The sequence below is a fragment of the Pyrus communis genome, chromosome 12 (genome assembly GCF_963583255.1).
Source record: "Pyrus communis chromosome 12, drPyrComm1.1, whole genome shotgun sequence".
Taxonomy (NCBI): Eukaryota; Viridiplantae; Streptophyta; class Magnoliopsida; order Rosales; family Rosaceae; genus Pyrus; species Pyrus communis.
In genome coordinates, this window is record NC_084814.1 from 26086548 (window position 1) to 26103694 (window position 17147).

Consider the following 17147-nt stretch of genomic DNA (forward strand, 5'->3'; position numbering starts at 1 on the left):
TATATGTATACCATTACCATGTGTACTCTCACATGCTGCCTCTTTCCAAATCTTTTCAAATTTTTATTTTCACATCCGAGTGAGAATCCAAGTCTTTGGAGAGATATAGCGTTCCAAAGCACTAATACAAAATCATTTATAATATTTTTCACATAACGTTGTATTAATGGTTAAAAACATTACATTGGCAGTGGCCCCCATGTACCCATTAAAACGTAGCGTTGTATTGTTTGCTTGCATTGTCCCGCCTCCTATAACTTCCATCCCATCTCATTTAAATCTAAATTCGTGGATATTGTTTGCTTGCATTCTTAAGTCATTACTCATCTTTTTAACACTGAAATTGTGTCTAAATAATTCTCTACATATAATGTCTATGTAATTGAAAACATTAGTTTACACCAAGAAAACAATTCCACCGGTGGGAACTGGGAAGAGCGGGGTTGAAAACACCATCACAAGTTAAAAACCAGCGTCAGACCTTCATAATCGTTTCTGTTCCCGCACCCGTCACAAGTTAAAAACAAATCTAAACAACTAAATTGGTGTACAACACAACACAACACCATCTCTTCAAATTTCTTCCAGATGATCGTGCCACTCCAGTCTTTCTTCTGCATTCAACCCTTCCACACGTTATCTAGGCTGCACATTTGACACGCACTTTTAGCATATCATGCAATAAGGCTACTCCCCATGAGCCCCGTATCTGCATGCAACTTCTTCCCCTTCTATAAGCCTCTCCACTGCATCAGACGGAAGGCCAATCATCTCAAATGTCTTCTCCCACACTTCGTGAGAAGTGTCAACATTATGCGATTCTTCTGAAGGATTCGTTGGATGGCAATCTTGAGAAATAAAGGCACAAACAGGAAAGTCATCCGTTTTCAACAATTCACAGTACTCCGGAATCTGTGGATCAGTGGCTGCAAACAGAGCACTCCTAGAACCTGCATACAATAAATCAGTCCAATATGATTTTCACAATCCCTCCCTCCCTTCTTTTGGTTCTGTCTTCAAATGAGCATCAAAAGCTTTATTGATTGCTTGGGCGGTAAAATTAGGATCTGTTAAGTAGATCACTTAGGAGCAAAGAGTCAACAGTACCTGATAGCTTAATAATTCATAAATAAGTGATTAGGAAGTTATCTATCATAAAGATGAGGTTTTCATCTACACTTTACAAGTCTAGGATGATCCCAGGGGTACTCAGAATAATACCTTGTTTTATTTTCTTTACATTTTACGTTTTCAAATTTAGGTACGTATGCGCATCTAGCACATATAAGCACAAGCCACGTCTTTGTAGCACATATATAAGTGTTTCAGTTTCTTAGACATTCCTATTTGCCAAAAGCTCTTCTAGCATTATTGTTGTTCTTTCGTTTAAAAAGTCGCAGTTGGGTTTAAGCAAGTTCTTTGGGTTTAACAAAGTGAAAAAGGAACAGGACCAAGACAAGAAGATGATGAGAAGAACCGACTTTTCTATTCCGTTCCATCTTATCTTTTTTAATCTTTATCTGGCCAACTCACAGGCTCGGGTGACTTTAATTATGGCCCACTCTTAACTTTACTAAATGCAGTAAAATACGAGATGATATTAACTACTCATCAAAGATAAGTTACAAACCTTGCTTCTGAGGTGCTTTCAGTATCTTATAAGTAAGAAGGTATAAAATGGTAAATGAAATGTAATAGCAAGAGGGACACACCTTCTTGAGCACTAAACATAAAATAAGGTACTAGATGATACGCAGCCTGAACAATCTTGGGTAGATCCCTTGCCTGTAATTAATTGAAACCCAAAATGATACATAAAACTCAATATACTATACTGTATATGTAAATAATATTTGAACGTAAAATCTTCAAGGTACATAAAACAATAACATGCAAGACTGTCAATTAGAACTTTCATATAGAAACCTTGAAGGCACATCCGTCTTCAAGATAACAAAGAATGGAGGGGAACGCGTCAAGATACTTACAACATTAGTCTGGACAATTCCAGGTGAAACGCACACTACACTAATGCCAGATTCAGCAGGCAGCCGCTTATGTAGGACACTACTAAACATAATCTGCAATCCATATACAACTAGGTTAGAGTAGTCTTGTTTTAGTTTCGAAAATTATATACATACCACCGCAGTTAATTGACATTTAATTATGTGCAAATGTGTCCAGCCTTGGGTAATAGATGACCAGCTTTTACACTAATAGATAAGAGAGATCAAAGCAGAAGTTGAAACCATAAAAATTAAAAAAATTAAAACAAAATTATAAAATAAAAAAAATAAAAATAAAAAAAAATAAAAAAAAGGAGGAAAGCCAAAGAACACAAGCAGATTATAGCACCCAATCATCAAGCATTTGATCAATGTACAGGTCCAAGTAACTAAAAAGATCTAATTAAAGAGAGAGGCACCTGTATTTCAAATATATATATCACACAAAGTAGCTAAACTTTACAGATCAAGAGGACCTGAATTCATTTCCACAAATATGGATAGGAAAAAAAGCTTGTAGCTCTTACAAGCTTGTTCCGGCTAAAATATGGAAACCATCAAACAATAAAGACTTTCAAGACACCTGTGCCAACTTGCTGCTTGAGTAACCCACTAAGCTTGTATATTTTCTTTTCCCAGAAACAACGTTCATGTCTTCTGTGTCAACAAAGCCAACATAATGCATCTATATAAAGAAAGAACGAGCATTCTCAGATTAACATAACAGTAAAACAAGAAAATCAAACTGTGAAATACATTTATAGTGCCAATATAAAAACCTAAGGATGTATCTACAACTAGTTAGCATATATGCCATCTAGTTTTTCTTTCCATGTGTGTGTACGTAGGTGTGCGAATGTTATATATATCATATATAGCCAGAAAAGCAAAAGCAGAAGAGCGTAAAATTTTATGCACGATGACCGTGGAACTTACAACGGAATTCAAATTAACAATTCGACTCGGAGATCCTCTAATGAGGGAAGGCAATAGCAAGACGGATAGCAATGCTGGAGCCAGATGATTCACTTGCAAGTGTTCTTCGTAACCATCTTTAGAAAACTTTTGTGGCTCTGAACACACCAAAGACAGAGTAGTCCAGCAAATGACCGATCAGATTCTGAAGGGATGAACATTTGAAATCAGGTAAAAATGTCTACAAAAGGATCAACCTCCAATTGAAAATATCCCAGCATTGTTGATAAGAACATGGAGAGGTCCTAAACGAGCATTCCATGCTTGGGCAAATCTCACAACAGAATCCAAAGAAAGCAGATCAAGTTCCATAACCTATTAAAGTTAAACAATATTATTGTTTGTATACAATTAATGAAATGTAGATATTAGCGTTGGCCCTGTTAATAAGTTACCTCAATATTGAGAGGAAGCCCCATTCCAGACCATTCATTTTGCCACTTCTGGATCAGCTCATTAGCTGCTTTCGTATTCCTCACCGCCATTACAACATGCGCGCCTGATTCCGCTAGCTGCCTGTTCAGTTTTCATGTTTAAGCAAAACTAATTCAAAATTCAGAATTGAAACTGAGAAATGGGCACCAGGTTATCAAAATTCTCAGTAACCAAATGGTGGGACCCCTAAGTCCCAATGCAATCTTGCTAACTGAGTTGATTCATTTATACTAAACAAACAGGCCAACAAGAAAACTGAAATCGTCAATGTTTCGAGATTTGAAGGAAGGAGAAGGAGGAGACCTGGCGATTTCGCGGCCGATGCCGCTGGTGGATCCAGTGACAATGCAAGTGAGATCGTTGATGGGAGGCAAAGGCATGGGGTTTTGCAAGTGGCTGGCCGTGATTCTCTGGAACAGCATCTCGTACGCCAGATACAACCACCCTCTCATCCACTCTATCCATCCCAATCCTTCCTTTTTCTTCTTCATCTTCACTTCCTCTTTCGAATTTGACGCCGCCGACACCGCCACCTCAGCCTCCTCTCTCTCTTCTCTGATGCGAGTTAAAACAGTAGCTTGAGCCTCCGTGTCTATACGGCCTCTACTCGTAGTGGTACTGGTAGTGGTAGTGGCAAGTGGATTTGGACGCCTTGCCCGGCGACCATTTAGGTGTACGAAATATTTTATTATTTTTTCCGTAATTTGTGCTGACTTAAAAATGGTTCGAAAAGCCTTGGTTATTCTGGAATCGGGAGTTTTAGATGGCTACAACTACAAATATAATTAGTGAATAATTTAGTTCTAAATAAGCTCTAGTTAAATTCGAGTAATCCAAATTAATATTAGAGTAGATTAATCCCAACTCAAACAAAAAACAATGAACGTTGTAAATTGAATACGATTGATCTCAAATCGTAGCACTAAACATTATATCACATCAAACTCAAAGCCTAGTATTTAATAAACACCAGCAACATCACAATCACTCTTTTTGGAAGTCAGGATATAGCATTATCCAGGCAAAGATGCCAAAGTTATACAAGAAAGCCTACACCACGGCAAACAGCCGAAATAACTACTAGAAAAGAGTAGTGCGAGGAGGTCACATTTAAACCATGGTGCAATGCTAGAGCGTCCCTCCTCACACTACCAAAAGCACTTAGGGGGGGGCATGGAAGGTCATCATTACGCAGAATATAAATAAGGGAAGATGGGGGTATGTCAACCCAAACATGATCACATACTTCCCTACAACGTCGCGACACCAACTGGCCCACTGCCAAATTGGCCAGTCTTGGAACCCAAGACCAGCGACAATCAAGAAAATCCTTTCCCAATCTGCAACACTTCACAGGAATAGGGAAGGCATCCCAACTGCCTTTCTTTGCCATGTCCCTAAGGCAAGAAATTGATTCCAAAGAGTAGGACTCAACAACAATCAGGTTCCAACCCCTACTTTTTCCCAACATACACCCATGCATAATAGCCAAAGCCTCCGCCATGGCTGCACTTGTAGCCTTCACACAATCACTCTTTTAGATAACTTAAGTTGTACCACTTTGTTTTTACAAGCTACAAATTCACTAGCTGAAGGTACTTCTCTCTTATGCCTCGTTTATTAGTTCGTAATCAAGAAATTGAATTGAGGAGTTAGAAGGTGGTGAAATCAGAAAGGAAATTATTTGTTATCTTCACTTGTTATTGAAACTATTTACTAAAATGAGATGCAGGGTTCAAGGAAATTATTCCCGTTAACTCTATCAAGAGTTTCATTAAGCCTCAAACATAATCGAGGTGGAGCTCGCTGATTTGATAAATATGTATACAATGCAGTTATTATACATTGAAGTTTTTCAACGTATAATTTAAAACGAATTATTAAAACTATGTACAAAAATATTTTTGAGAAATACTAATTAGAAGTGCTAAAAGGTAGAGTTTGAAGATTGGAAAATGATTTAGGCATGTTGCACACGCGCCAAGTGTGCTCATCGGGGCAGTTTCCTTTCCTATAACAGAATTCTAACGAGAAATGCTAGTGTAATAACCACCACCCCCATTGCCCGCTGTGCCACCTCTCCATCCCTCTCCTTCTCTCTCCAATCACCTTCTCTCTAAAAACTAAAAGGTCGCATGGCGATTCAACAGCTGCGTGAGAGCAGAGTATATATACACTCGCACTGCGCTTAGCTAAGCTCTTCAATCCATTCCACCACTCCGTCGCTAATTCCTTTCGCTTTCTCCATTATTCAAGAATTTCTTTTGCTCAATCGACCGTCGTCGTCTCGATTTTCTTTTACCAACGCAAGAAATCAAGAACTGCAAGTACGTACTGAATCAGTGAGTCACCTGAGACTTTTGGTTGAGATTTACTCTGCTACGTACTGCGTTTTGACTTGCATTGGCGTTCGATTTCAGTTTGTTTTTGCTTATTTATTGTTTCTTTCTTTTCACGATCATGTCATGTGTTTACCAAGTGTTTGCGCATTTTCCAAGGAAGTGGCATGAATTTTCTCTGCACATTTTCCAGAGAAAATGGTATAATCTCCTGAGAAACTTTCTACGTGCTGCATTTTGACTTGCATTGACGTTCAAGTTCAGTTTTTTCTTGCCAATTTTTGTTGAAAGTGACCCTGCTGCTACGTACTGTGCGATTTAACTTGATTGACGTTCGATTTCAGTTTGTTCTTGCTTATTTCTTCTGTTTGATTTTCTTGAATATATCCACTAGTGCGTTGAGTGTGTGCGTTCTTGAGCTCCGCCGATCCATTACATCATTAATTTACATTCTAATTCTTGTTTCTTTCTTTCATGATCGTGTGCCTGTTTACCCAAGTGTTTGGGCTTTTTCCTGAGAAATGGCAGAAATTTTCTCACCATCATTTCTTGAATTTGGATATTACGCTGTATCAAATTATCGATTACTGTAGTTACTAATTAGAAAATGTATGCGTGCTGATTTTTCAGTCTGCAAAAATGAAGGATTTAAGACCAGGATGGGCAGTGAAGGCGATCCTTGTCGTGATATTCACATCTATGTTCTTCCGCTGCGTCTCTGCTGGCCCTGCAGCTGCTGCAACCAACACCAACCACTCTGTTGGTGGAGCTTCCGGTTGGGATCTCTCCTCCAACCTCCAAGCATGGGCTGCTCGCGCCACTTTCCGTGTGGGCGACTCTCTTGGTGTGTAATCTGATTATCCTATCTATTTGATTAGCTACATTTAGTTCATTGGTTATCTCTTTGTCCTTTTTAATTGATTTGATTACTTCAATCTTGTCTTACTTATTTGGTAGCCGTTTGGTTTGAATCCTTGAATAAGGCTGCAGGGCTTAAGTATGACATAGCATATTACTAAATTCACTGAAGATGAACAATCAGTTTTTTTTTTTTAATTTTCTTTTCTTTAACCTTCTTGATAACGAAACAGGTTGAATTTTGATATGTAGGCAAAACTGCCGTTTAATTTGAGGCTCTGTTTTAAGCCTGACCCTATCAGTTAAGATGGTGAATAACGGAATCAAACAGGGCACATTGCTTATAGGAGGGAGGGGGGGGGTGTGGTTTGGTGTAATTAGAGGTTGATTAATGATTGATTATGGATAGAGATGATATATTTGAATCTGAAGTTAACATTTGATCATATGGTGGTGGTGGTGTGAGGCAGTTTTCAGGTACACGCCGGTGCATGATGTGCTGGAAGTGATGAAAATGGACTACGATTTGTGCCACACAATAGACCCAATGGAGACGCACAATGATGGGGAGACAGTTATTCCATTGAGGCAAACCGGAGACAGGTACTTCATATGTGGGAGGCTGGACCACTGTGCCATAGGCCTCAAGCTCCATGTTCTTGTCCTGCCTGCTCTGCAGATGAGTCCCAATGTTAATGCAACCTCACCCAGCAGCCCCTTGATCACTAGTCCTCCATCAAATACTGCTAATTCAATTTCCAACAGCAGCAGCAGACATGGTCCAGATGGTCAAGCAGTGGGAAATGATCATGTGCTGCCTTCTCCGCCGCCATCTACTTCCAATTACTCGATTAATTCTACAGATGGTTCACCTCCTGATCATGCTACAGGCAATAGTACTACATCTGATGGGCACTTAACTTGGGGCAGCACCTGGATCCAGCCATTGGTTACAGTTGTTGCAGCACTCGTGATCATGCAGCTCATGTTTACCTCTTCTTAGATTCCTTGGTGGAGTGCCACCTCCATAGCTGTGTGTGTTCTCTTCACTCGTGCTGCCCTGTTTCTTCTCGTCACTGTTGTTGCTGCTGAGTTACTTGTCATCATTCATGCTGTCGTATTTCTTTTCATCATTGGAACCATTGTTGCGCATCTTCTTCATTAGAAGCACTGTTCCTGGTGCTGCGTTTCTTGTCGTGGTTAGAACCATTGTCGCCGCCACTGCTGCTGCGTCTCTTCTCTTCACTGCTTTGAGATTGTTCGGGTCTTAAGTAATTCGCCTTGGTCTGATTTGCTAGCTAGCAAATAGCTCTACATACATAGAATATTATGGATGGATATAATATGAAAGCCTAGGCTGATATAGGTATAGCTCTACAACTTGAAGGATATAGATATTTTGGAGTTAGTCAAATATTATTGTTACTGAGAGGGAGAGCTTTGTGATACTCTAATGCTCTAACCATTCTTCTTCTTCTACTTTCTTCACGTAATTGGTGTCCTAAATTTCCACTCTTGGGCCTGCCCTATCAAATGGTTCAATGGGTTTACTTTTGTTGAGACTTGTAGCCCAAGGTTTTGGGTCCATTTCTCTATCTTGCGATTTGTGTTCACCGTCATTTTTCTTTGTATGTATACTCTTGTTAATTATGTCTCTTGATAGCCTTTCGATTTTGTTGAATCCAATGATTAGAAAAGAAGGAAATGAAAAAGGTCTTATTAGCCAGCCCTCTTAATCTTAAATCCGCACAAATTTCACATAACTACTAATAAAAAAAAAAATAATAAAAAAAAGAAAAAGAAAAAAAAAGGATTATATCCTAGACCTCAATTCACTTGTATTTTACTCACTCTCTACTTTGGCAATGCAATTGCAAACAGCTACTGATACTATCCCATTAATTGTAGTCTCCACAAGTTCAGAAAGCAAAGACATTTTCCCCATGTGGTAGAGACGTGCACACTGTACAATATGGGAGGTAAGACAATGGCCTCCGATTTTGATATATTTGAGCATACGCTACTTTGTTTTCAAAATTTGGCTTAATCTCAAATTCGTGCTGCTGAGAAACCGTTCATGTTGTAAATTCTAAATTGGATGAATGCTGTTCTCACTCCTAATTACCTACGGAAACCTGCCTAACCTTTACATACTGCTACTTTTGGTTGATAACTACATTAACCAATTAGATGCCTCCATATAATCAAATATCAAACATACAAGGTGGAGTGGATAGTCATGGAAGTAATTGAACAGTACTGTAAACAAGGAGTTGAAGGATCATTGTCTAATTAACACATAAATATAGGGAGTTGCAAGATCTATATTTTTTTATCATTGGGTGGAATAAATTAAATTGAATTAACAGATAAAAATTAAACATGGATGTGTGAGAGACTAAAAAAAAGTGCGTATTTAATTTTTTAGATTATAATCCTAAAGAAAACAGAAGTTTATCTAAAAAGATTCCACAACGTATGTAGATTTACTAATGTATAAGCCAAAAGGCAAAAAGGAATTTCTCAGCTGAGAGCTGTGAGCTGTACTCCCACAAAATTCTAATAGAACAGCAATACTTTGCAGTACTAATTAAAACAAAGTTTATTAATCAACAAGGTAATGACAATAGATATAAAACTAAGGTAGCTAATGAGTGGTTTGGTTTAGTAGTTGATGAGCTTCTGCCAACTGATAACTAATTAACAATACATATATAAGAGATAAACAAGCTTAAGGTACAGACAAGAGAACCTCTCGTATTCCTTGTGCATTTAAAAGTAAATGGAACAAAAATAAGGTAATTAAATACACACCAAAAAGAAAGAAAAAGGTCTATGATAATAGTGAGAGAAGCTAAATTCCGGTGCTAGCAATCTCCCTGAAACGACGTTGATCAGATTCTAACCTCTGAAGCCTGATGTCGTTGTTGAACTTCTTGATGAAGGCCTCTGCTCGCTGGTTCAACTCTTCCTGAGTCATCGACTTTTCCCTTCTCAACGACCCTCTGTCGCTAAATGTGTCCGACTTCTTAAGCTCCCGGCGAGCCCATGTCACTGCATCGTCCTCGTCATCGTGACCATCATCAAAGTTACATTGATTTAGTTGACGTTGTGGAACTTTGAATTTGGTACTTGTGATGGCCAATTGCCGGCCGGTTAGGCGAGGAGGCGTGTCCCAAGTGTCACTCTTTTTGAGGTGCTTACCACTTGGCTTGCCTTGCCCCTCCATGATGGCCTTCCATGTCGTGTCCAATGTCTTGGTGTCATCATCCGCCTCCACCTCCTCCTCTGTTGGCATCGAGTCAGCGCAGCACTTTTCCAGTGACGTCCCAGATCGCTGATGATCATCGTAATCAAAGGTAGTAGTGCTAGTACTCAGACTAGTACTTGGCATGACACCTTCTTGTACTGTGTGAATGTCAAGCCAACTCATCATCTCATTATTCGATGAGTACAGATTCTTGTCCAGAGATGATGAAGAAAATAGAGAAGTTGCATCATCTTCCGGATGACTTTGGATTAATGTGTCCTGCTGCTGCTGCTGCGGCTGGGCGGACAACATCTGGGATTGGCTGCTGTTGTGCTTCTTGTCGGGGCTGTTGTCTGGACTGTAAATAAAATCGTGAGAGGGGTCAATGCTGTCGGTGGCCTTGGCATTGTTTTTGTGGTTTCTGCGTTGGAAAGCGGAGGAGGCGGCGATGGTGAGGATGACAAGGTTGAGGATGATGTAGATGTAAAGAGGGGATAAGGAGCAGCAGCTTTTGAAGGAGGTCCAGATGTGGGGGACGAGGGAAAGACAGAGGTTGAGCAGGTAAGGAATGATTGCTGCTTTGAAGAAAACCGCTGTCGACACTGTCCCTACACAAAGCAGCAAAACCTTTGCCGCCCAGATTGCCGTTTCCAGTCTTCCTCTTCTAAACATATGATCCATCATCTTAATTTGCATCCTAATTATAATAATTCCTAACTGGAAGAAGGATAAGTTTGAGAAATTCAAATTCAAAGTAAGAAGAAAGAAGCAAAGAATGTGTCAAAAACCACACGCTCTGCCTCTGCTCAACAAAAGGAGACCCAAAATAGCATATAAAACGGCCATTTTCGAAACAGTAGAGACTTGGGATATTGGAGACTACTTAGGCTAGACACGGAGACTAAGGAACAGAGAGAGAGAGAGAGAGAGAGATGACAGGGTTCCTTAAAACAGCGTAAAAAATTGCTGGAATAAATTTCTACCTTAAGGCTGGAGACAAGAAGAACAAGTCTGGTGCGTGGCACTTGATGAAAATATGTATATGAGCAGCCTTATAGCCTAGCTAGGATAGGATCGCATGAAAATATTGGATCACTCCCATATCATATTATACACACACACGCACACACACACAAGGAAAGAAGAAGAGAAATTAAGGAGAAGAAAATGAAGAGGGAATGAAGGTGGACTGATGGAGTCGGACTAATTCATTCATATAGAGCTAAGAAGAATGGACAGAAAGTAAAGCAGAGAACGGATGCAGTTTGCATTCGCAATTGCAGACGGATTTTGCATCTCTTCGACTTCAATGGCGATGCAGTGAATGGGCTTTTTATTTAGAGAGCAACAACGAAAGAAAAACAACGAATTAATTTAAAGAAGTTGAGCAAGGACAAGGAGGGTCAAGAGCCAGGGACAGGGAGGGAGGGCTTAAATGCACAAAAGCCGAGGGGAAGGCCCTCTGTGCTTGTGGGAGGCGCTTAAACTCCTCTCAACTATTCCTTCCTTGATCAAATCTCTACCCTCCAATTTTCGTATCCTCTCCCAAACTGTTCGACGTTTGCCACGTTATTCTTTTTATAATTAAAGACTAGCATTTGCTTACACACTTTTTGTATATGAACACGAACACATTTTTTTCAGAAAATAAGAAGGAGAGAGGGAGAGAGAGAGGGAGAGAGAACATGGGGGAGTGGGAGGTATTTTTTTTCGGTTTTTTTTTTTTAATATTAGAGGTATTTTCACATCAACTGCAGGTGAGATTTCAATAAAAAAAAATGTAAAATTTAGACATGTGAAATTACATTATTACCAATCTTTTTTTTTTTTTTTTTTATGATTGAAGACTAATTTATCTTTTCATCACAAATAAGATTTTATTAATTAATAGAAATTATTTCCTTTATTATTATTATAGTCATATATGGCCCAGCACCAGCAACAGCCGATAAGAAAATTAGTTGATGTCACAAGTTAGACCAAAGTTTTGAATTAATTAACCAAAATCTAATCTCCATTAGATCCAGTACCGTGCCTCTTTGCTTTCATCCACCGCTCAGTCCTACTCCTAAATGGAATTTATTGTGAGTGCTTGCCCAACTAATTATCGCACAGTTAATTATTACTATTAAGTGTTAAATTTTAGTAAGACGTGTCAATGATTTAACTCTGATATTATTCTTCAACTTCATCACCTACTAGCTCAGCATGAGTTTGATTTCATCCTAAAAGGCCTTACTGAAATTAGGAATGGAACCTTCTTTTATATTATAATTTATTTTGTCAAACTTTACATGGAATTTTCAGCCCTACGTAGTAAGTTCTAACCCACACTCATAGTTTCGCATTTTATTAGCTTTGATTGCTTGCTTATTTGTGTGTGTTCCTTTCTCTACTATTTGAAGCATGCTCTCGAATTTTGTAAAGAACAATTTATGCACAAACCATAAATAAGTTAACCAATTTAGGAAGTAAACTCAGCCCAACAAAAGGACAAATTTTTTAGTGTTCCGGAAACACTGGCTGACATACCAAGTATAATAATATAATTGATTGGAAAAAAAAAATATACATATATATTTCAACCAATTATGTTATTATATTTGGTATTTCAAGTCGTGTTCACAGCACACTGCAATTTTTCTCGAACAAAAATCCCTCATTTCCCTCCAGCTCTGTTCCTTAGGCCAAAAAGAATGTCATCATGAAATGGAATGGAAGCTGTATATACTTTTATGTTTGTTGTTTTTGGAGGGGTTGGTTGGTGGGTGGAAATTGGGCTAATTAGCAGCTGTTCTCCATTCCTAAATTTCCTCCTCTATTTCTCAAACAAATATTAACCAGCTCCCCTATTCTATTTACTTGACCTCTAACATTCTAGGCTCTTGATCATCATGTATATGAAAGTTTGTAATTTCTTCTTGAGTATCAACTTAAATATTAACTTAATTACCATGGATAATTAATTAGATGTATCAATTAGATCCTGGTAGCTAGAAGCTTGCTACGTGCTCATCATCATTTTAATTACAAATTAAGGAAGTGCCAAAGTGGCACTGTTTAGGAGGAGGATGCATGTGATGAAAGTGCCAAGGCCGCATAAGTTAACCAGGCTGATAAGCAGAAATGGACCCTCCCTTCCATATGGGGTTGGGGGCCATTGGAGGTCTCCTCCTGTCTGACCCCAGGGAACACCCACAGCCATGCACTAGCCACCACCCTACGTACCCACCCACCCACCCACCGTGGTAGCCTGCAGGTTCTGCTTTTCCAACAATCGTTTTTCTTCTTTTCTTTTTCTTTCTTTCAATATATTACTTTATTTTATATACATATGAATATTCTGCGTTGAAACTGATAGCACCCTAGTCACTCACTACGTACCAAAAACACTCCGCCATGTCCCGACAAATTCAATTAAACCCCTATATTTCTCTCCTCTAAGTTCTCTTATATATGCAATTTCAATTAATCACTACTCTTCGACTCCTTTTTCCAAATTAGGCACTGATAGGCAGTACTGACACTGGCAGGCTTCATGCCGTCCAAAATATTGCAGCCAGCTAGACATCATGTCCAGTGCTGATTGCCTGATTGCCAAGAGGTGAGGCTAAGGAGGAATGTTGAAGATAGCCAATGACCGATGAAGAACACAAGAATGTTGATCATGTGGGACACAGAGATAGAAAATGCATATATGCATGAGAGATGAGACGTCCAGTTATGTTTATGGTTTTCTCGTAGGAAAATAATTAAGAACTATGGTTTCATTTGTAGTTTATATTAGGGTTTAAGATTGCTTTCTTATTTGTTTCATAATTAGGTCTTTATAAACACCTTTTAATTGTAACTTTCTAATTACTAAGTATAGCAAGATCTGATCATTTGGTTATATAGTCGTCTTGACAATTTGTTATATTCTTATTTATTTTAATCAATAAAATATGAATACAAGTTTGTAATGTGTTTGCTCAATTTCTTTTTCCGTTCTTTGATATAGATATATTTTTTAACACAACGATTATATATAGTAGCAAAGTAAGCAAGTAAAAGTAAAACTAACGTCACTTGGAATGAGCTACAGTGTATATATATTAGACTACTACCACATAATACTACTAGTGATTGATGGCATTGCATTTACAAAAGAGAAAGAGAAAGATCTTTCTATAGTCATGATCACAAACAGTTTTGGTTTTGATTTTTGTTGCCCAAAAAAGAAAAAACATAAATCCATCCGTTAAGAGAAGGAAATATTTGTTAACTTCTGATCGAGGAGGCAGCTCGTAGGAGGATGTGGTCGGAGGAAGGAGCTCTCCATGACATTGTTCTCATTGTCCAACTGATCGATCCAAGGAATGGTTTATATCACTAGTAGTTATCAGGAGTCTTGTTCATTATGGACTAGGATTATCTCCATTCCTATTTTCATCATCTCACCTCACATTATCTATTTGGTCTTCCTTTTACATATAAAAAATTAATATAAGATTTTGACGTGGTTTAATCGTGACCGTTCAAATAGGAGGGAGAGGGAAGAGGAAGGAAAAAAAAAAGGAGAGAGAAGCATACTTCATCACCATTGGTCCACTTCATCAAACTTTCTTTATACGGTTGATGAGTCATCTATCGTTATTAAAATAATTTATAATCCCCATTTTACCCTTGTTGTTAGTATTTTCCACTACTTAATTTTTGCTATTATTTAATCTTATTTATGGTGATTGGAAAGAAAGAAAAAGAAAACGTTGTTTAGGGTGATTTCTGTTTTGGGTTTCACAAAGCTTTGCTATCACATTCTCCCTTCTCTTTCATACAAATGTTTCCCTCTCTCAAGTAGGTGTTGTTCTCTTGTGTAGGTTTCTTATGTCACTTTGTTCATTCTCTTTTGCAGGTAGCTTATATAAAATACCAGAGAGAAGGAAGGCATACCATATAGAATGAAGATTGTAAACATACATTATTGAAGCATTTCCCACCCTATTCCCTATCCCTTTTGATCAATCCTTCTCTTTCATGGGTATCTTAGTAACATGTAGATTTTAACAATTCTAGATATTTTTCATAATTAGATAATGATGTGTTATCATTACCTTTTTTTAAAAGATAATGATATCAGATCTTTTTCACAAGTAAATATATATATATATATATATATTTATCTTTGTCCAAGGTAGAAAATTATATCTGTTTTCGTATTCTCACTTGTAAATAATTGTGTTAGTTTTTGGTTACCTAAGTTAATTTTCTTTTCTTTTTTTTCAACAAGAATTTGAATATGTTAGTAAGGTATTTTATATTACTTATTTGCAATTTTAATACTTGACATTTTTTGTTTTGATGTTGCTGGTGACCATGACAACAACACAAAAATTCAAAATTCAAAAGTTCAAAGTTAAAAGTTAAAAGGGAAATTGAATGCATAAATTAGGGTCTTCATTTAATTTCCATAACCTAATGCAGGGATAGGATGGACATCAAATAAGAATTAAAACATTAATTAACAAATAAATTGACTTGGTCTTTTTCCCAAAGTAGTGTACATTAATTGGGTCTCCATGAAAATGGACGGCCCTTAATTGTAATTTCTAATTTATTTACTATATATTGGCTCATCAAATTGAGCTTAATTTCCTTTTGATACAATGTATGCACGGGATTCTTTGAAGATAGCTAGACCCACCGATGTCACAGATCCCTCTTTAGTCATGCCTACCAGTGACCCCCTCTTGGAGTATTTTGCTATAATATCCACATTCTCCTTCATCGATTTCCTTTTCATTTGACGTACGTACGTAGTTGCTTGGTGAGTCGGTGACAAACTTAAGCTCGATCGCCTTTTCTTGATGAAAAACCAGTTTATTAGAATACAAGAATAAACCTGTTTATATATAGTACTAGCTCCCAATCACAGCCCATAATTAATTATAAGTGAAAACATGATTGGGATATCTCACTAACTATGAATATATTGCTCTCTTAGTTTGACGGATCTTTCACTTGTGGACATTCAATTTCAATTTTGCCCATTGAAGTCCTGTTTACATTTCTATCAAGGGCAATCCGTCAAATCAACAAATTAACAGAAACGAAAGTTGATGTTTTAATAATTTACTTCAAGTAATGGACACATGGATGAACATAATTGGCATGTTTGAGCACGTTTAATATCGAACCTGAATACTTTCATTCAGTCATAAAAAATAAATTCTGAAGGTTTTTCCATCAACACTTTCTAGAGGATTCATGGTAAAACGAGGGGAGTGTTTAGCCCGCTTTGATAATTAATTTAAGGTTTTTTGTTTTTGTTTTTGTCAAAAAATAAATTTGTTAAATTAAATGTTAGATTAGGAAGTAAACGAGGTTTGAACTCACACCGTAATGTAAATGTAACACTTCTCTTTCCACCACTACGTTAGAGGGCTTGCAATTAATTTAAGAATTAAGGTGAAAATAAAGTTCTAAAATATCGACTTTTAAGAGTATGGCCACAGTATATAAAAATAATTATTATTATATGCAGAAATAGTCAAAGGGTATTGCCCAGAAATATATCAAAAACCTTTATATATATACATATATATATATATATATATATATATATATGTCTTTGAATTCTTGTTCCATTTTATAAGATAACAGGTGTAACAATGTTATTGTTGCAGCAATATTCTATAATATCTAGATATGTATATATATAGGTGAATTTGTCCAAAGATTACTTTTGTTTATAAATTGGCTTCTTTGTCACCAATTGAATTACCACTGACGGCATATCATTATCCTCTGCCAGTATACAATATACAGTACACTGCATGCATGCTTTTTAAAATGAAAAGGTTTGAGCAACTAGAGAGTCCAATTTGACGGCAACTGCTCCCTGCGGACTGCAGTTTAATCTCGGCGGCAACGGCGAGATTAATAAACAATTCCAAGAGAATATTGTTTCATCCCCATGCCACCATGCAAGATATTGACGACCTATAGATTATGATAGCCGGAGCTATATACGTATAAGAAATAATCAAGAGAAGTTTTTATGATCAACGTCTATGCCATCGAGTTAGTTATCACATATAATTATTGACCAGAAATACAAAAAATGTTGACTATTAAGTAGATTCACACGCATATATATCATCTTCTAAGAATTGAAAAACCACAACTTTTGTTTAATTACTGATGTAATTAGGGATAAATGGAAGCTGCTTGTAATTAACTAAGATTAACAACTAAGCAAACAGCCTAGTGAATATATAGTGAATTGTATTCTTGATTGTT

The 17147-nt window shown here is 37.4% G+C and overlaps 2 protein-coding genes and 1 pseudogene across 2 annotated transcripts; 1 reads left to right on the plus strand and 2 right to left on the minus strand.

The window, feature by feature from the left end:
- Positions 1-329: 329 nt before the first annotated feature.
- Positions 330-4049, minus strand: LOC137710893 (dehydrogenase/reductase SDR family member FEY-like). The gene is made up of 8 exons (XM_068450050.1): positions 3723-4049; positions 3380-3500; positions 3182-3299; positions 2946-3082; positions 2593-2694; positions 1989-2081; positions 1713-1785; positions 330-950 (listed from the first exon to the last, which is right to left on the minus strand). The coding sequence occupies exons 1-8, from the start codon at positions 3908-3910 to the stop codon at positions 688-690; spliced, it is 1095 nt and encodes a 364-aa protein (XP_068306151.1). The 5' UTR covers positions 3911-4049; the 3' UTR covers positions 330-687.
- Positions 4050-6397: 2348 nt separating this feature from the next.
- LOC137710422 (uclacyanin 1-like) lies at positions 6398-7781 on the plus strand (annotated as a pseudogene).
- Positions 7782-9470: 1689 nt separating this feature from the next.
- LOC137710264 (uncharacterized) lies at positions 9471-10547 on the minus strand. Its single transcript, XM_068449190.1, has one exon. The coding sequence runs from the start codon at positions 10545-10547 to the stop codon at positions 9471-9473; it is 1077 nt and encodes a 358-aa protein (XP_068305291.1).
- Between the last annotated feature and the right edge of the window lie 6600 nt (positions 10548-17147).